The sequence below is a fragment of the Tachyglossus aculeatus genome, chromosome 20 (assembly GCF_015852505.1).
Source record: "Tachyglossus aculeatus isolate mTacAcu1 chromosome 20, mTacAcu1.pri, whole genome shotgun sequence".
NCBI classification, from domain to species: domain Eukaryota; kingdom Metazoa; phylum Chordata; class Mammalia; order Monotremata; family Tachyglossidae; genus Tachyglossus; species Tachyglossus aculeatus.
Window position 1 is genome coordinate 28224418 of NC_052085.1, and position 19185 is coordinate 28243602.

At 46.3% G+C, this 19185-nt stretch overlaps 1 protein-coding gene across 1 annotated transcript in view; it reads right to left on the reverse strand.

Moving 5' to 3' along the window:
- Positions 1–1128: 1128 nt before the first annotated feature.
- Positions 1129–19185, reverse strand: part of LOC119941399 (N-acetylated-alpha-linked acidic dipeptidase 2-like) — a 38845-nt gene continuing 20788 nt past the window's right edge. Inside the window, exons 9-19 of the mRNA XM_038761821.1 lie at positions 18797–18882; positions 18082–18201; positions 17219–17301; positions 15765–15828; positions 14641–14708; positions 11671–11762; positions 8054–8144; positions 6439–6703; positions 5216–5297; positions 4122–4214; positions 1129–1360 (exon numbers count right to left, since the gene is read on the reverse strand). Coding sequence (XP_038617749.1) covers positions 1171–1360; positions 4122–4214; positions 5216–5297; positions 6439–6703; positions 8054–8144; positions 11671–11762; positions 14641–14708; positions 15765–15828; positions 17219–17301; positions 18082–18201; positions 18797–18882 — 1234 coding nt within the window. The 3' untranslated portion in view covers positions 1129–1170. The remainder of the gene's footprint in view (positions 1361–4121; positions 4215–5215; positions 5298–6438; positions 6704–8053; positions 8145–11670; positions 11763–14640; positions 14709–15764; positions 15829–17218; positions 17302–18081; positions 18202–18796; positions 18883–19185) is intronic.

The following is a 19185-nucleotide window of genomic DNA, read 5'->3' on the forward strand; positions in this document are numbered from 1 at the left end:
GTACAGAGTCCAGTCCCCATTTATCTTAGCCCAAATTCTATCACTAGCAGATGGGGGAAAAACACACATCCAATCTGGGACCAATTTGTGGTTGTGTATTGTACATACTCTGCTCCCCAATTAAAGCCAGAAGCTGTAATTATTGCTACAACAGCCTATAAAACATCCTTCAAAGGGCTTGGCTGCTTTAAAAGCTCGCCTCTCTCCTTTAATAAACATTTTAGCAGTGGGAAGTCCATCTGTGTCCCTTCCAAATCCTTTTCTCCTTTGCACAATAGTCTGGCAAAGACAAAGTGGAGCGTATCTGGAGCTTGTAGATACTCAGTGCTTAGTACAGTAAGCACTTAACAAATACCATTAAAAAAAATCCCCACCTTTTCTGGTGCCTTGACTGGTTGGGCTTATTCAAGATTGGGCATGTCTTTTTTTTTAAGAGGAGGAGATGCAGGCTTCTTAACATAACTGGAAGGCAACTGCTTTGAATTTGGTCTCCTTCAGCTTGCCAATGAATTTTATTCTGATAAGGGATTTCTCTCTGCTTTGATCTCCAGTGAGGTGGCTGGGCATTATTAAACATCAAGCAGATTTTTCCCTCAGGAATTCACTTCTCAGACTAGGAAATTCCTTAGAAAACTCACAGGCTAATATAGACAAATTTGGTGTGGGGGGGGAGGTGAGAAGTGAGAGAGTCTACCTGGGGAGCTCCTCATTTTAACATTGCCATTTCAGATAACTGGATTTGTGACTTGTTAAAAATTGTGGTATTTGTTAAGTGCTTACTGTGTGCCAAGCACTGGGGTAGATACAAGACCATCAGGTCAACACAGTCCCTGCTTGACATGGGGCTCACAGTCTAAGGGAGAGAACAAGCATTTAATCCCCATTTTACAGAGAGGGAAACAAGCAAAGTAGTTAAATGACTTGCCCAAGGTCACACAGCAGACACGGATGTTCTCTGAGAATGCACCCCTCGCGTTTGAGAAGCGAGTCATCACGAAAGACAGAGACCACAGTCTCCTCTGAACATACAGTACCTACCCCAATGTGCAGCACAGGGTTTACGCATACAGACGACCCTACAACGAGACTGGACACCAGAAACAGAAAATTTGGTTTACTGACCATAATCGTCCGAAAGCATCCTTATCGCTGGCACCTGTGGGCCCCTCCCTATGCCACCTCCATCAGGGTTCCCGCAGCTGCCTGGACTGTGAAGGCCGCGATGGAGATCTGCCTCTTGACTTCGGCCCAGGCCTTCGGGGGGTCGGCGTGGTTTCCAATATCAAACAGGGCGTCGAAGATCCCCGGGAACGACTCCCCTGCGTACTTATTGTGGCTGCTCGGAGCGAACACCACGTGCCTGTGAGAAAAAAACAAACATAAGATGCTTGGGAAAGAGTGACATCCGTGCCTGGACACCGGGTAACTCAAGGTAGGAGAGTCTACGTCTAGAATGCGAGAAGCGGGGGCTGGACCAATCGATCCATTGTATTTATTGAACACTGTACTAAGCGCTTGGGACAAGACACTATAGCAGACTTGGTAGACACATTCCCTGCCCCACCACGCGCTTAGAAGGCGAGACTGTGGGGCTGAGGGAGGGGTGAATAAAGGCAGCAAATCCAAGCTCAAAGGCAACATGGAGGGAGGTTCCTTCACCTCTAGTAGGATCCGAGGCAACCGGAGACTAGGTGAAGAGCCGAGGAGAAAAAGACAGGATGAATCAAGAATGGAGGAGGTAATAATAGTAATAATGATGGCGTTTATTAAGCACTTACTATGTGCAAAGCACTGTTCTAAGCGCTGGGGAGGTTACAGGGCGATTAGGTTCTCCCACGGGGGGCTCACAGTCTTCATCCCCATTTTACAGATGAGGTAATAGGCACAGAGAAGTGAAGTGACTTGCCCAAAGTCACACAGCTGACAATTGGCAGAGCTGGGATTTGAACCCCTGACCCCCTTCCTTCCTCTCCCCCTTGTCCCCCTCTCCATCCCCCGCATCTTACCTCCTTCCCTTCCCCACAGCACCTGTATATATGTATATATGTACATATTTATTACTCTATTCATTTATTTATTTTACTTGTACATATCTATTCTATTTATTTTATTTTGTTAGTATGTTTGGTTTTGTTCTCTGTCTCCCCCTTTTAGACTGTGAGCCCACTGGGTAGGGACTGGCTCTATATGTTGCCAACTTCTACTTCCCAAGTGCTTAGTACAGTGCTCTGCACACAGTAAGCGCTCAATAAATACAATTGATTGATTGATTGATGGACCTCTGACTCCAAAGCCTGTGCTCTTTCCACTGAGCCACGCTGCTTCTCATGGCCTCCCATCAGTGGGTGGGCAGGGAATGTGTCTGTTTATTGTTGTGCTCTTCTCTCCCTATAATTAAAAGAATAAGACAATAAAACCTATACATTTTACTTATAGTTTCTAAGGTTTTTCAGCACAACCAGACTGCTCTGATGTCTAAGTCCAGTAGCTTGTCCTTTTGACTGTGGATGGCATGAGGAAACGAGTGCTAAGCTTCCTGGAGGAGAACCAGGGTGGCTTAGCAGAGCATGAGCTTGTTATATTGTACTCTCCCAAGCGCTTAGTCCAGCGTTCTGCACACAGAGAGCGTTCAATAAATACAACTGACAGGAGAGTTAAAAGTTTTCTAACCCTGGCTATGCCAGTTGCCTATTATGTGATCTTGGGTAACATCTTTTCTCTGCTTTGGTTACCTCATCTGTAAAATAGAGATAATAATACCTGGTTTTTTTCTGTCCCTCTTAGATGATGGGCCCCATGAAGGACAGAGACTGTGCCCAGACCTGCTTATATTGCATCTACCCCAGAGCTTACTACATTGGTCTGTATACAGTAAGCGCCTAACAAATACCACAATTAATAATAATAATGACATTCAAGCGCTTACTATGTGCAAAACACTGTTCTAAGCACTAGGGAGGTTACAAGGTGATCAGGTTGTCCCACCTGGGGCTCACAGTCTTAATCCCCCTTTTACAGATGAGGTAACTGAGGCCCAGAGAAGTGAAATGACTTGCCCAAAGCCACACAGCTGACAAGTGGCAGAGCCGGGATTTGAACCCACGTCCTCTGACTCCAAAGCCCGGGCTCTTTTCACTGAGCCTCGCTGCTTCTCTATTACTACTACTACTATCACACAACGAAACACAGAAGGAGGGTAAGAGACTGCACTCCCTCTGACCTCTGATATAATAGCCAACTACAGATCTTTATTCTTTCTACCAGAAGACAACAAGAGTGCTCTGGTGGAACACCCTGATTAGCATGTACCCCAGCACTTACAACAGTGCCTGGCATATAGCAAGTGCTTAACAAATACCATCACTATTATTATTATTATTATTATTATTGTTATTATCAAAATAGCAACAGCAAGGACCTTGCCCGAGAGAAGCAGTGTGGCTTTGTGGATAGAACATGGGATTCAGAAGGACCTAGGTTTTAATCCCGTATCGGCTGTGTGACCTTGGGCAAGCCACTTAACTTCTCTGCACCTCAGTTACCTCATCTGTAAAATGGGGATGAAGACCGTGAGCCCCTTGTGGGACAGGGACTGTTTGCAACCTGACTAACCTGTACCTACCCCAATGCTTAGAACAGTGCTTGGCCCATACTAAGCGCTTACCAAGTACCGTAAACTATGATTATTATTATCCCCCCGCCCTACCTCCTTCCCCTCCCCACAGCACCTTTATATATGTTTGTACAGATTTATTACTCTATTTCACTTGTACATATTTACTATTCTCTTTATTTTGTTAATGATGTGCATTTAGCTTTAATTCTATTTGTTCTGACGACTTGACACCTGTCCACATGTTCTGTTTTGTTGTCTGTCTCCCCCTTCTAGACCGTGAGCCCGTTGTTGGGTAGGGACTGTCTCTAGATGTTGCCAACTTGTACTTCCCAAGTGCTCTGCACACAGTAAGTGCTCAATAAATACGACAATGCATGAATTAACCACCTCCATGATGCCTGCGCATTCTGTGTCTGCTGTCTTCTTTCTTGTCATTACAGACCAACTATCTGAGCAGTGCCTGACAACTGTGCTCCCTGATGGTTAATGCGGTTCACGCTCTTACCGGTAGAATGGCCTCCCAGGTAAACCGAGGGGATCGATGAAAGCTCTTTCCACCAACATCAACTGGTCATTGACGATCCTCACTGCCAGGGCGCTGCCGGAGGAAGCCACACGCACACAGGTCAGTCACTAAGACTCAGACTGCAGCCACCTAAGCAGTGTGGCCTAGTGGACAGAGCTTGGGCCTGGGAAGCAGAAAGTCACGGGTTCTAATCCCAAATCTGCCACTTGTCTGCTGGGGGACCTTGGACAAGTTACTTCACTTCTCTGTGCCCCAGTTCCCTCAACTGTAAAATGGGGACGAAAACTGAGCCCCGCGTGGGACGAGGACTGTGTCCAACCCAATTATATCTCCCCGAGCGCTTAGAGCAGTGCTGGCACATAGTAAGCGCTTAACAAATATCATAATTATTAGTATTAAGCAGCCTGACAGAGAGACCACTGCAGAGAAGTAGTGTGGCCTAATGGATAGAGCCCGGGAGTCAGAGGGACCTGGGTTTTAAGCCAAGCTCTGCCACTATGCTGCGTGACCTTGGGCAAGTCACTTAGCTTCTCTGTGCTTCAGTTCCCTCATCTGTAAAATGGGGATTAAGACTGGGAGCCCCATGTGGGACAGAGACTGTGTCCAACCTGATTAGCTTGTATTACAGTGCCTGACACATAGTAAATGCTTAACAAATATCATAAAAACAACTCTAAAAATTCTATAAAGGCTTCCTGGAGGAGATGTGATTTCAAAAAGGCTTTGAAGTTGGGGAGAGCGATTGCCTGTTCCACATGAAGGGGGTGAGAATTCCAGATAGGGGGTCAATGGCAAGCAGGAGAAGATCGAGGGACAGTGAATGGATAAAGCCTGGGAATCAGAAGGACTTGGGTGGGGGAGAGGAGTGAGGATAGGTAAGGTGGAGAAGAGATGGTGTGCCAGAGTTTCTCTTTGATGCAGAAATGGATGGGTACCACTGAAATTCCAGAAACCCAATGTTCTGCAGCTCTAAGCACCACAGTGGACTGTCACAATGCTCTGGGCCTGCCAGCAATGGAGGAAAGCATTTTACCGGCTCATCCCATTTCCCTCCTGAAACGAACCCAACTTACTCATTAAAATCTATCTGTGCCAATCTTCGGTGAAAATCCGTGGCAGCCTGCGAGAAGTTTCTCACGGCAGAAAACAGGGGGTCTGAAAAATAAAGAGTCAGTAGTAGTTAGGCTGATCCCAAGCTGAGCAACTGTCGCGGGCATGATGGATTCTAAACTTATGCCTGTGACGTCACTTGTTACGCAGGGCAGGCAGTGTCATGCCGTGACATCACACAAGCACTGGTTTGTGGCAGCCCATCTGAGGTCTCTTGAACCTCACGTGCTTCTCTGAGCCTTCCTTGCTCCCAAACCCATGAATTCCCCTCCCAGATCCAGATTTCCTCATCTGAAAAATGGGGATTCAATTACCCATTCTCCCTCCTACTTGGACTGTGAGCCCCATGTGAGACAGGAACTGTGTCTGAGCTGATTATTGTATATCTCTAGACTGTAAACTCAATAGTAATAATAATAATAATAATAATGGTATTTGTTAAGCACTTACTATGTGCAAAGCACTGTTCTAAGCGCTGGGGGGATACAAGGTGATCAGGTTGCCCCACATAGGGCTCACAGTCTTAATCCCCATTTTACAGATGAGGGAACTGAGGCACAGAGAAGTTAAGTGACTTGCCCAAAGTCACACAACTGACAATTGGCAGAGCCAGGATTTGAACCCATGACCTCTGACTCCAAAGCCCGGGCTCTTTCCACTGAGCCACGCTGCTTCCCCTCGTTGTGGTCAGAGAACGTGTCGGTTCAATCTGTTGCGCTGTAATCTCCCAAGCGCTTTGGGTCGGTCCTCTGCTCATAGCAAGCGTTCAATAAACACCATTGATTGATCTCCCCCACCGCTTAGCCCAGTGTTTGGCACATCATAAGTACTTAAATATTGAACAGAAGCCTGGGAGTTGGAAAGAACTGGGTTCTAATCCCGGCTCTGCCTCTTGTCTGCTACGTGACCTTGGGCAAGTGGCTTAACTTCTCTATGCCCCAGTTGCTTTATCTGTAAAATGGGGATTAAGACTGTGAGCCCCATGTGGGACAGGGACTGTGTCCAACCCAATTTGCTTGTATTCATTCAATTGTATTTATTGAGCGCTTACTGGGTGCAGAGCACTGTACTAAGCGCTTGTATCCACCCCAGTGCTTAGTATAATGCCTGGCACATAGGAGGCACTTAAATACCACAACTATTGTTGCTACTACTAAGACTAGTAATAATAACGAATCTAACTTACCAAACGACACTCCATACTCCTTAACTTGTTGCTCATGTTTCTTGGACAGATTGTAGATCCCGGAGGCGTAGTTTTCTAAAGCGCCCGCGTAGTCTTGACAGTCGAAAGGGATCACTCTCGAGTCTGCCAGTTCATACACTAGCCCGCCCCGTACTTGGGCGACGGCGAGCTGCTTCGCAAATGTGGGATCGTAAAACTGCTCTACGACCTCGAACGTCTCGTAGATGGTGTGATAGACCGGATAGCTGCTGAACTTGTCGGTCTTCTATGGAGGGATAAAAAGCAGAGCAAGCACAATATGTCAGATCCAAAGTAATTTAGATAAGCAAAGGAGACTGCAGTGTGAAGGCCGCCCTATGTCGGGCCGCGATGAAACCAACTCCAAGCACTGACTCGAACTCTCATCTCCCCATGCTTGCTAATTTGGAGAGGGCCCAACTTTGCGCACCACTCAGCGCACGCAGAAGTTCTGTTATTTATTATTAATCGTATTTATTGAGCGCTGTGTGCAAGGCACTGTACTAAGTGCTTGGGAGAGCCCGGACTTTGGAGTCTGCTCTGCACACAGTAAGCGCTCAATAAATACGATTGATGATGATGATGATGAGTCAGAGTCATGGGTTCAAATCCCAGCTCTGCCATTTGTCAGCTGTGTGACTGTGGGCAAGTCACTTCACTTCTCTGGGCCTCAGTTCCCTCATCTGTAAAATGGGGATGAAGACTGTGAGCCCCCCCCGTGGGACAACCCGATCACCTTGTAACCTCCCCAGCGCTTAGAACAGTGCTCTGCACATAGTAAACGCTTAATAAATACCATCATTATTATTATTATAACATCACACACATTCCCTGCCCTCAAGCTCACAGTCTAGACAGCGTTCCCTGCACTGGCTAGCTTCCCCTACAGGAAATTGGCTTTCGTGTTTGTCCCCCACCCCTGCTAGATTGTCGGCTCCTTGAAGGCAGGCACCGTGCCTACTAGCTCTATTGAACGCTCCCCAGTGTTTAGTACAGTGCTCTTCCCACAGTGCTCAACAAATAATAATTGTGGTATTTGTGAAGTGCTTAAATGTGCCCGCTTGTAAACTGGGCTGGACACAGTCCCTGTCCCAAATGAGGCTCACAGTGTTAATCCCCATTTTACAGATGAGGTTACTGAGGCACAGAGAAATGAAGTGTCTTGTCCAGTGACACACAGTAGACAAGTGGGGGGATTAGAACCCAGGTCCTTCTGAATCCCAGACCCATGCTCTATCCATAGTCCACGCTGCTTTTCAGCATGGCTTAGTGGAAAGAACACGGGCTTGGGAGTGAGAGGGCTTGGGTTCTAATCCTGGCTCCGCCACTTGTCAGCTGTGTGACATTGGGACAGGTCTCAACTTCTCTGTGCCTCAGTTACCTCATCTGTAAAATGGGGATTAACACTGTGAGCCCCACATGGGATAGCCTCATTACCTTGCATCTATCCCGGCGCTTAGAACAGTGCTTGGCACGTAGTAAGCACTTAGATACCATAATTATTATTGCCACTGATTAACTGATAGGGCTGGGAGATCACATATGCAACCAGGAAGCAACAACCAAAAATTTTAGTCTGGCTAATAAAATGACTTACCCGATTCTTGGTATAACGGACTCTACCGGAAGCAATTCCCAGCCTCTGGAAATAAGCTTCAAAATCGCTTCCAGATCCCAGCTTGTTGATTCTAGAGGAGGAGAAGGGCAGTCGAGTCAGCAGGGTGGGAGAGGTCAGCTCGGAGTGCTCACCGGAAAAATGCTTCTCGCCCTTAGGGAAGCAGTGTGACCTAGTGGCTAGAGCACAGGTCTGGGGGTCAGAAGGACCTGGGTTCTAATCCTGACTCCGCCGCGTGTCTGCTGGGTGACCTTGGGCAAGTCACTTCTCTCAGTGCCTCAGTTACCTCATCTGTAAAGTGGGGATTAAGATCGTAAGCCCTATGTGGGTCAGGTTGGACACAGTTGGAACAGTGCTTTGCACATAGTAAGCGCTTAACAAATGCCATTATTATTATTATTATTACCTGCTTGTATCTCTATCCCAGTGCTTAGTGTGGTGCCTGGCACATAGTAAACGCTTAACAAAGACATTATTGGAGGCGGGAAAAGAAAGGGATCGTTTGGACCCAGCCTAATGAAAAAGTGCTCACTTTATCCTGGGGGAACAAGCCTATTCCGTGCTCTTTCTTGGGAAACAAGGCTTTGGGAGCCGGGAAAAGGGACTTGATCCCTGAATCCAGAAACAGAGCGTTTAATACAATTTCAGCTTTGGGCTATGTGAGCTACAATTCGCTGGCACCACCCGGTGGACATCGCAAAGATTACACAGCACAAGGACAAACCCTAAATAATAATAATAATAATAGTAATAATAATAATACCGATAATAATAATAACAATGGTATTTGTTAAGCACTTACTATGTGTAAACACTGTTCTAAGCGCTGGGGTGGATACAAGGTAATCAGGTTGTCCCCCGTGGGGTGCACAGTTAACTCAGCGCTTAGAACAGTGCTTTGCACATAGTAAGTGCTTAATAAATGCCATTTTAAAAAAATCCCCATTTTACAGACGAGGGAACTGAGGCACAGAGAAGTTAAGTGACTTGCCCAAGGTCACACAGCTAAAAAGTGGCGGAGCCGGAATTAGAACCCACGACCTCTGACTCCCAAGCCCGTGCTCTTTCCACTGAGCCACTCTAGGCAGAAAAAAAGGAAAAAAAAAAAACGACCGGAGAGAAAAACCAGATACCAGAATGTCAGCTTTATACATCAGCATATTCCAGGAAAAACGGTTGAACTGGGGGGGGTGACAAAATGAGGGCAACTATTATGTTAAAAAGCAAAAAAGGATGCCGTCTGCGCTTTCCACTTCATCAGCATCAACTTCCATTTAAATGATTGATGAATCTCCTGAATAAACATCTGGGGGCATTTACATATCGGAAGGCAAAGTAATAACTAATAACACAAGCCTGGCCCACAGACTGACACCGGAATAGACAGATGGTGTTTTAGAGCTCCCCAAAGGGATACAGTTTTGATGAACAAAACAATCTCCTTTCCTCTCCCAATAGACCTCCACCTGGTAAACTTCAATAATAATGATGGTATTTGTTAAGCGCTTACTACGTGCCAAGAAAAATATCACCCTGGGTAGTGCCAGGAGAGGCAGAAATCCAAGAGAGCAAACACCAAACGGCACAGTGCTTAGTCTGATGTGAGTCGGATGTTCCCGATAAATTAGTATTCAGTGTATCGCTACGCGTGTGTATGTAATTAATCCTTTTTAGAGAAGCAGCATGGCCTAGTGGAAAAACATGGGCCTGGCTGTCGGAAAGCCCCGGTCCCAATCCTGGCTCTGCCACTTGTCAGCTGCGTGACCTTGGGCAAGTCACTTAACTTCTCTGCGCCTCAGTTACCTCATCTGTAAAATGGGGGTGAAGACTGTAAGCCCCACGTGGGACAAGCTGATTACCTTGTATCTACCCCAGCGCTTAGAACAGTGCTTGACACACAGTAAGTGCTTAATACCAACATTATTATTATTATTATTAGTAGTAGTAGTAGTATTATTAGTATTATTATTATTCTTCACTGGGCCCCATTTGTAAAATGGGGATTAAGACTGGGAGCCCAATGTGGTCAGGGATTTGCTTGTATCTACCCCAGTGCTTAGCACATAGTAAGCACTTACCAAATGCATAATACATAATAATACCTAATATAATAATAATAATAATTATTATTATTATTATTTGTGTTGCTAAGCCTAGTCCTGGTGGGGAAAGTGTTCTTCGGCCATTTAGCAGATCCCCCTGCTCCCCACTGGATGCAGCCCCGTGAGCAGGTTGTCTCTGAATCAGGAGGCTGCTCTGCATATGGGAAGCAGCGTGGCTCAGTGGAAAGAGCGGAGGCTTTGGAGTCAGAGTTCATGGGTTCAAATCCCGGCTCCGCCAATTGTTCAGTTGTGTGACTTTGGGCAAGTCCCTTCACTTCTCTGGGCCTCAGTTACCTCATCTGTAAAATGGGGATTAACACTGTGAGCACCCCCTGTGAGACAACCCAATCACCTTGTAACCTCCCCAGCACTTAGAACAGTGCTTTGCACATAGTAAGCGCTTAATAAATGCCATTATTATTATTATATCAGGCTACCCCAAGAACCGGAAGACTCGGCGCTGCTTAATAACACTTAAATACCACCAGAATGGTTTACAAGATCCTATCTGGTTTCCAATCGTATTTTGCTCACCCGCATCTGACTGGCTACCCCTAGCACTTGACTGTTTGTTTTTGCCCCAGCATACAGATGCTTAAATAACCGTCCTTTGGCTCCTCACTCTGACGTCCCCACCCCTAGAGATTTATATGCCTATCTTCCCTTCCACGGCAAATGCCCAGTGAGAGCAGGAATCACGTCACGTGCTTCGGTCACACTCTTCCAAGCGCTTGGACCAGTGCTCAATAAATAGCACCTCGAGTGCTCCCGTCACCCCTGAAGAGTCATCACCCACGACTGCTGAATTATCAGCTTCCGCCAGCCATGGTAGACAAACAGAACCACTTGGCATGAGCCCATTAAGCTCTTGTGGAAAGATGTGTGTGTTTACTGTTCTATCGTACTCTCCCAAGCGCTTAGTACAGTGCTCTGCACATGGTAAGCGCTCAATAAATACGACAATGAATGAACGCAATTGAACAAATACCTGAACGGCCCCTTCTAGTCAATCAGCCAATCGTATTTATTGCGTGCTTATTGTGTGTAGACACTGTACTAAGCGCTCGGGAGAGTACGGAACAACAAAGCGGTGTGGCTCAGTGGAAAGAGCCCGGGCTTTGGAGTCAGAGGTCATGGGTTCAAATTCCAGCTCCGCCACTTGTCAGCTGTGTGACTTTGGGCAAGTCACTTCACGCAGTAAGCGCTCAATAAATGCGATTGATTGATTGATTCTCTGAGCCTCAGTTACCTCATCTGTAAAATGGGGATGAAGACTGTGAGCCTCCGTGGGACAACCGGATCACGTTGTAACATACCCAGCACTTAGAACAGTGCTTTGCACACAGTAAGTGCTTAATAAATGCCATCATTATTACTATTATTATTATAACAGACACATTCCCTACTCACAAAAAAAAGCTGTCAGTCTCCAGCCAGAGTGCCCGAAGCCATTAATCAAAAAACAGTGACCCCAAAACTTTGCCGGGCAAATGTTACCTGGGCACTTCCTCCCCCTCGGGAGACGGATCCCTTTGCAGCCAGGTCTCATAAAGGGACTTGCCTTCATAGCCATCATCAGGACTGGGCACCTGGTAAAAAGAAGCCAAGGTTCAACCAGGAACTGGTTAAGTAGTCGCGACGCTTAAAGCACCTCCCTGCTAATGCCTGTAGAGAGCAAGTTCCTTGTGGGCAGGGATCGTGTCTACCAACTCCGTTGTAGTGTACTTTCCCAAGTGCTTAGTTATAATAATAATGATGATGGCATTTGTTAAGCACTTACCATGTGTGAAACACTGTTCTAAGCGCTGCGGGGGGATACAAGGTAATCGGGTTGTCCCATGTGGGGCTCACAGTCTTCATCCCCATTTTACAGATGAGGTAACTGAGGCCCAGAGAAGTGACTTGCCCAAAGTCACACAGTTGACAAGTGGCGGAGTGAAGATTATAACCCATGACCTCTGGCTCCCAAACTGGTGCTCTTTCCACCGAGCCACGCTGCTTCTCTGGTACAGTGCTCTGGCCCCAGTAAGCACTCAATAAATTTCACTCATATGGGCTGCTTGATTTTAAAGAACGGGTTAAGTCGAAAACATCATTTTAAAGGCCGGAATCAGTGACAGCATGGACATGTGAACTTTAGTGCTGCTTGCCCGGTTAAAAAGAGTCTTCTATCACGCGAGTTTATTGGGAAAATCTCTATGTAACGCCGTGCCACTCGCTTTAGGGCAAATCAATTCACATGCTCTGCTGTTTATGCACTTCTTCCTTGCCGAATATTATTATGTGTCTGTCTTCCCCTTTACTCATTCATTCAATCGTATTTATTGAGCGCTTACTGTGTGCAGAGCACTGTACTAAGCGCTTGGGAAGTACAAGTTGGCAACATATAGAGACGGTCCTTACCCAACAACGGGCTCACCTTTAGACTATAAGCTCCTTTTGGCGGAGGAACTGTGTCTTCTAACTCTACTGTACTCTCCCAAACAGTGCAGTGCCAAGCACGCAGTTGGTGTTCCATTGATATAATTGGCAGACTGGAAGCTGCTTGAAGACAGGGGTTGTGACTAACAACTCTGTCGTATTCTCCCAAGCGCTGAGTACAGTGCTCTGCACACAGTAAGTACTCAATAAACAGCACTGATTGATTGTACTCTATCATTTAGTACAGTGCTCTGCTCACAGTAAGCATTCAATAAATACCATCAATTGATTGATTGATTGATAGATCCCCGCAGGCACTTCAGCCCTCCAAAAGGGAAAGGGGCTAGGCTGGCAGAGAGCCATGGATCCACTAGCCAGGCAGATTTCCGCAGGAACTGGGCTAGAGAGTTATGACCAGGAGTGGCTCGCCCCCTCCTCTTAGAGAAGCAGTGTGGCTCAGTGGAAAGAGCCCGGGCTTCGGAGTCAGAGGTCATGGGTTCAAATCCCAGCTCTGCCAATCGTCAGCTGGGTGACTTGGGGCAAGTCACTTCACTTCTCCACGCCTCAGTGGGGACAACCTGATCATGTGGGATAACCTGATCACCTTGTAACCTCCCCAGCGCTTAGAACGGTGCTTTGCACATCGTAAGCGCTTAATAAATGCCATCATTATTATTATTATTGCCGCCTGCTCACAGCATGACAAGAAAGCAGGTCAGTCTGGGGATGAGACCTTGTTAAATACCATCCAGTGAGGATGGTGTTTAGGAAGCATTTACTATTTTACAGTCTTTTAGACTGTGAGCCCACTGTTGGGTAGGGACTGTCTCTATATGTTGCCAACTTGTACTTCCCAAGCGCTTAGTACAGTGCTCTGCACACAGTAAGCGCTCAATAAATACAATTGATGATGATGATATTTGCCAAGCACCAGGCTAAATGCTGGGGGTAATACAAGGTAAATAGGTTAGACACAGCCCCTGGGCTCACAGCCTAAGGGAGAAGGATAACAGGTATTGAATCCCCATTTCCCAGAGGAGAATACTAAGGCTAGAAGAGGCTAAGTGACTTGCCCAAGGTCATACGGCAGACCAGAGGTTGGGCTGGGGCTAGAAAGCAGATCTACTGTCTCTCAGGCCTGTGCTTTTTCCACTAAGCCATGCTGCCTCCTTGTAAGCTCATTCATTCATTCAATCGTATTTATTGAGCGCTTACTGTGTGCAGAGCACTATACTAAGCCCTTGGGAAGTACAAGTTGGCAACATATAGCGACGGTCCCTACCCAACAGCGGAGAGAATTTGGGGATTGTGAGGCAATTAAACTATTTAACCAGGGTTGTAGCATTTTGCTCCTTTCTAATTTCTTTCAGTTTTTAGAACATAATTAAAGATTGTGAGAAGGGTATGTTTCGTGGCTCAGTGGAAAGAGCCCAGGCTTGGGAGCCAGAGGTCATGGGTTCTAATCCCTACTCTGCCCTTTGTCAGCTGTGTGACTTTGGGCAAGTCACTTAACTTCTCTGTGCCTCAGTTACCTCATCTGTAAAATGGGGATTAAGACTGTGAGCCCCACATGGGACAACCTGATCACCCAGTGCTTAAAACAGTGCTTTGCACATAGTAAGTGCTTAATAAATGCCATTATTATTATTATCACCTTGTATCCCCTCCAGCGCTTAGAACAGTGCTTCGCACGTAGTAAGCGCTTAACAAATGCCATCATCATTGTGTTGTACTCTCCCAAGAGCATAGTACAGTGCCCTGCATGATTGATTGGTTTTCTCCCCATTGTGCAGGAGGCAGAACCAAGGAAAAGGGTCAGTTGGTAGGAAAGGAGTCCTGCCGGCAATAGTGTACTCCCCTATGTGCTTAGAACAGTGCTTTGTGCACAGTAAACACTCAATAAATACCACTGCCTGATTGATTCTGGACCCTGCTACCTGTGTGGCTCGGGGGCTATTTAAAGTGGCCACAGCCAATTCAGGGCACCTGATGGAAAAGGGTTCCCAAGGCCCAGAGTAGGGGGGGGATCGGGGTCTTTGGTGGTACCTCTTTGGTCAGCTGATACACCAGCCGGTAAAGAAGGGGGGTGCAGTCGACTCGCAGAGTGTAATTGCCTGAAAAAAATCACAAATTGGGAGGGCGATTTATTCAGAGTCCACCGCTGCATTGTTCTTAGGAACATGCAGATGGGTCAGGGATGGTCCCTGAGAAATTCAAGAGGGAAATTACGTTCGAAGCAAATGCGCATTATTTAATAATGGGGGAGAATACCATGTCATACTATCCTAGGAGAGAAAATGAGAGGCAAAAAGGAGGCAAAGAGAAAAGGAAGAGTCACAGCGAGAATTGACATCAAATTGACAGATTGACATAAAATCCTGCCAAGAGACAGAAGTAAACACGATCAGATTGGGACCTTCCATATTCAACAGGGAGCTCTACTTTCAAGGCCTAAAGTGCATCCTGTGTTTATCAGATGGGATAAGACCCTTTGTGATATGAAACTCCTTATGCAACCAATCACACAGGTACGAAGTGGGGGCTCTACCCCCGGAGAATTCAAAGACGCTCACCGTGCGGGATTTAAGTCCCCACAAGGAGCACTCCGCCACTTTTCTGCTGTGTTTTCCTTGGGCAAAGCCACTTCGCTTCTCAGGGCCTCGGTTACCTCATCTTTAAAATGAGGATTAAGACTGTGAGCCCCATGTAGAACAGGGCCTGAATCCCAACTGATTAGTTTGTATCTATTTTATTACTTATTATTATTTATTGATGGCATTTATTAAGCGCTTACTATGTGCAGAGCACTGTTCTAAGCGCTGGGGAGGTTACAAGGTGATGAGGTTGTCCCACAGGGGGCTCACAGTCTTAATCCCCATTTTACAGATGAGGGAACTGAGGCCCAGAGAAGTTAAGTGACTTGCCCAGAGTCACACAGCTGACAATTGGCAGAGCCGGGATTTGAACCCACGACCTCTGACTCCAAAGCCCGGGCTCTTTCCACTGACCCATCTGGCACATAGTAAGGGCTTAACATGTACCACAATTATTAAAAAGAGGTAGAAGACTCCCAACTTCGCTGATCTCCCTAATCAAACAAAGGTAAAAACAGCCTCTAGGCCCTAAAGCTGTGCTTTAATGTGAATTTTCTGAGCAGAAATGGGAGTTACCTTCTATGGATGAATCTGAATTAATGTAAGCAACGCTTCGCTCCTGCAGGATTCTGGCATTCTCCTATAAATAAAATAAAGGCATAACTGTCTTAGGTATTATTACTGCATAAAGTGATCCACTGATTCGGTGAAAATAGCCAGCGACCTACAATGCTGTCCTCAGCAGTGAGCTAGAGATAAATAAATGTTCAGGAAGCCAGCCAACACACCCTCTCCCCAAACACCCCGCAGCCACAGGCAGAGATAAACCAGGATATGCCAACCACTGGTTTGCCCCAGGAACTGGTGAGCACTTCTTAAACAAGACATCTTTTCTCTTTCAGAGAAGCAGCGTGGCTCCGTGGGAAGAGCACAGGCTTTGGAGCCAGAGATCATGGGTTCAAATCCCAGCTCCGCCAATTATCAGCTGTGTGACTTTGGGCAAGACACTTAACTTCTCTGTGCCTCAGTAATCTCATCTGTAAAACAGGGATTAAGACTGTGAGCCCCCCGTGGGACAACCTGATCGCCTTGTATCCTCCCTAGCGCTTAGAACAGTGCTTTGCACATAGTAAGCGCTTAAATGCCATCATCATCATCTTTTCCTCATCAAAATAGGAAAACAAAAAGGTCGCTCTCAAGGGACACTGTGGAAATGGTGTCAACTGTGGTGAATTCCATTTGCTGGTCTACAGTAAGTTTTGTGGTTTGGATATTTTTCTGGGGTGAACATGGAAATGCCGATTTGTAGAAATCAATGGCTGGTGAGCAATTGGGGCAGCTCAAATTTGAAACAAGACAATCAAAAATGCACACCAATCATCATGAGATGATCATGAGATGTGTTTTATCTCCTGTCCTTATACAGTCATTATTATATGTATATACACGTCCCTACACACACAATTTAGATCTGCCTTTGTACCCCATTATATTGAAAGCTTCTTGAGAGGAAGGGCCAAATCTGTCCCTCTGCTCCATGCTCCCAACTGTCTGGTACAGTGCTCTGCACACAGCAGATGCTCAATAAACACAAATCAATGAATGAATGAAAACAGAAGACTCCTGTGCTCTTCATTTTCCCACCTTCCTCCAGATTTAGGATGCTATTTTTTATGGTAATTGTTATGCGCTCACTATATGTCAAATACTGTTCTAAGCACTGGGGTAGGAACAAGTCAATTAGGTCGCACATAGTCCCTGTCCCGCATGGGGCTCATGTAGGAGGGAGAACAAGTATTCCCATTTCTTAGTTGAGGAAACAGAGGCACAGAGAAGTTAAGTGACGTGCCCAAGGTCACACAGCAAGCCATTGGTAGAGCTGGGATTAGAACCCAGGTCCTTCTGTCTCCCAGGCCTATACTTTAGTCACTAGACCATGCTGCTTAGCAAAGGAGACTTATGTGCAGGTGCCTTTGAGCTTTACAATGCCAACAAGGGAAAAGTGACAAAAAATGATTTTCCTTACTTACCTCAGCCCACTCTGTGGAACCCAGGAGTCCAAATTCTTCTGCATCCCAACTAGCAAAGATAATAGTCCGCTTAGGCCTCCAGCCTGCAATCATATAAGCAATCAAGGGCATTTATTTAGTGCTTATTATGTGCAGCGTAACTTGACTTACTTTTAAAGACAGAAAAATTAATAACTTGTTTCCAGATACCCCAAAATCTCATTTTAGCACTTCTCCCTTGATCTCCATCACCAATTTATTTTACTATTACTACTACTGTTGTCATTAAGTGCTCATGCTAAGCCTCGGGCTAGATGCATGGAGCTTACAATCTGTCCCATCCCCACTTTTAGATGGAGAAACAGACCCAGAGAGGGCAAGTGACTTTTCCAAGGACCCACAGCAGGCCGGAGCGGAGCTGGGATTTCAACTCAGTTCTCCCGAGCCCCTAGTCTTGTACCCTCTCCAGGACTCCAAGAGCTCAGCTAACAAATGTGGACTGGAACTGTCTTAAGTTTCTCAGCCCTCTTTTAGAGCAGAGCAGGGAGCGAGAAGCCATTCGCAAAACCACAAAAGTCTCAGTCAGATTCTAGGGGCAGGCGAGAAGAGTGGAATAACAATAACAACTCACATTTGTTCAGCGTGTGCTAAGCGTCAAAGTAGATCAAACATAAGCGGATCAGACCCAGTCCCTGTCCCCAGTCCCCAGACCCCACGGCCTAAGAAAGTGGGGGGACAGGGTGCTTCCGAAGACTTTGAAGGAGAATCATGCTGAAAACGAAATAGCAACTCATATGCCCCTTGAATTTACAGAGCAGGAAAACGACCCTGGCCGCTCATGGATGCTTTGGTTTTCCACCAAAGGGTCGCTCTTTTTCCCTTACCTCCTTGTACCATTTTTCCAAAGCTCCGGGCGATCTCTTGGAGAACGGCTGTTCCGGTGGTCGGGTCGATGCCACCAAATACCCAGGAATCTCGGTGACCTCCCAGAATAACGTACCTGTCTGCAATTACAACAACCATTAAGGTATGTGTTAAGTCCCTACCATGCGCTTACCAAGCGCTGTGGCAGATACGATATTGTTGAGTAGGGATCATCTCTATATGTTGCCGATTTGTACTTTCCAAGCACTTAGTACAGTGCTCTGCACACAGTAAGTGCTCAATACAATTGAATGAATATAAGGAGAATGGAAACCATATGGAAATCGATCGAACATATTCACTGAACGTTTTGTGGGGTTTTTTATGGTATTTGTTAAGCCCTTACTATACGCCAAGCTCTGTTCTAAACGCTGAGGTAGGTACAGGGTAATCAGTTGGACACAGCCCCTATCCCATATGGGGCTCACAGCCTAATCCCCGTTTTATAGATGAGGGAACTGAGGCCCAGAGAAGTTAAGAGACTTGTCCAAGGTCACACAGCAGACAAGCAGTGGAGCTGGGATTAGAACCCAGGTCCTTCTGACTCCCAGCCCCATGCTCCATTCATTCAATCATATTTACTGAGCGCTTACTGTGTGCAGAGCACTGTACTAAGCGCTTGACCCACTAGGCCACGCTGCTTCTGCAGCCAGGTCTGCAGAGAGTGATGCTTACCGGGTTCCACTGCACCTCTGATGGTTCCAATCACATTGTAAATCCTGGTTATCTTATTGTTGCTGTGGACATGCATTCTCACCTTTCTGCAGCAGCAAACAAGATGATAATATTATTTCTTAGAGGGGGTGGTCATCAGAATGAACAATTTCTTCTTTGCTCTTTTAATCCCCAAATTTGAGGTTCTTCTCTAAGTAGCTGGGGGTAATAAAAACTAAAAAGCTCCTCAGAGGAGCTAAATAGGATATCGTCGATCCATCAGTGGGATTTATATAGCTCTTACTATATGCAGAACACTGTAACTAAGCACTTCCTCCCTTCAGAACCCTACTGATAACTCATCTCCTCCAGGAGGTCTTCCCAGACTGAGCCCCCCCTTTCCTCTGCTC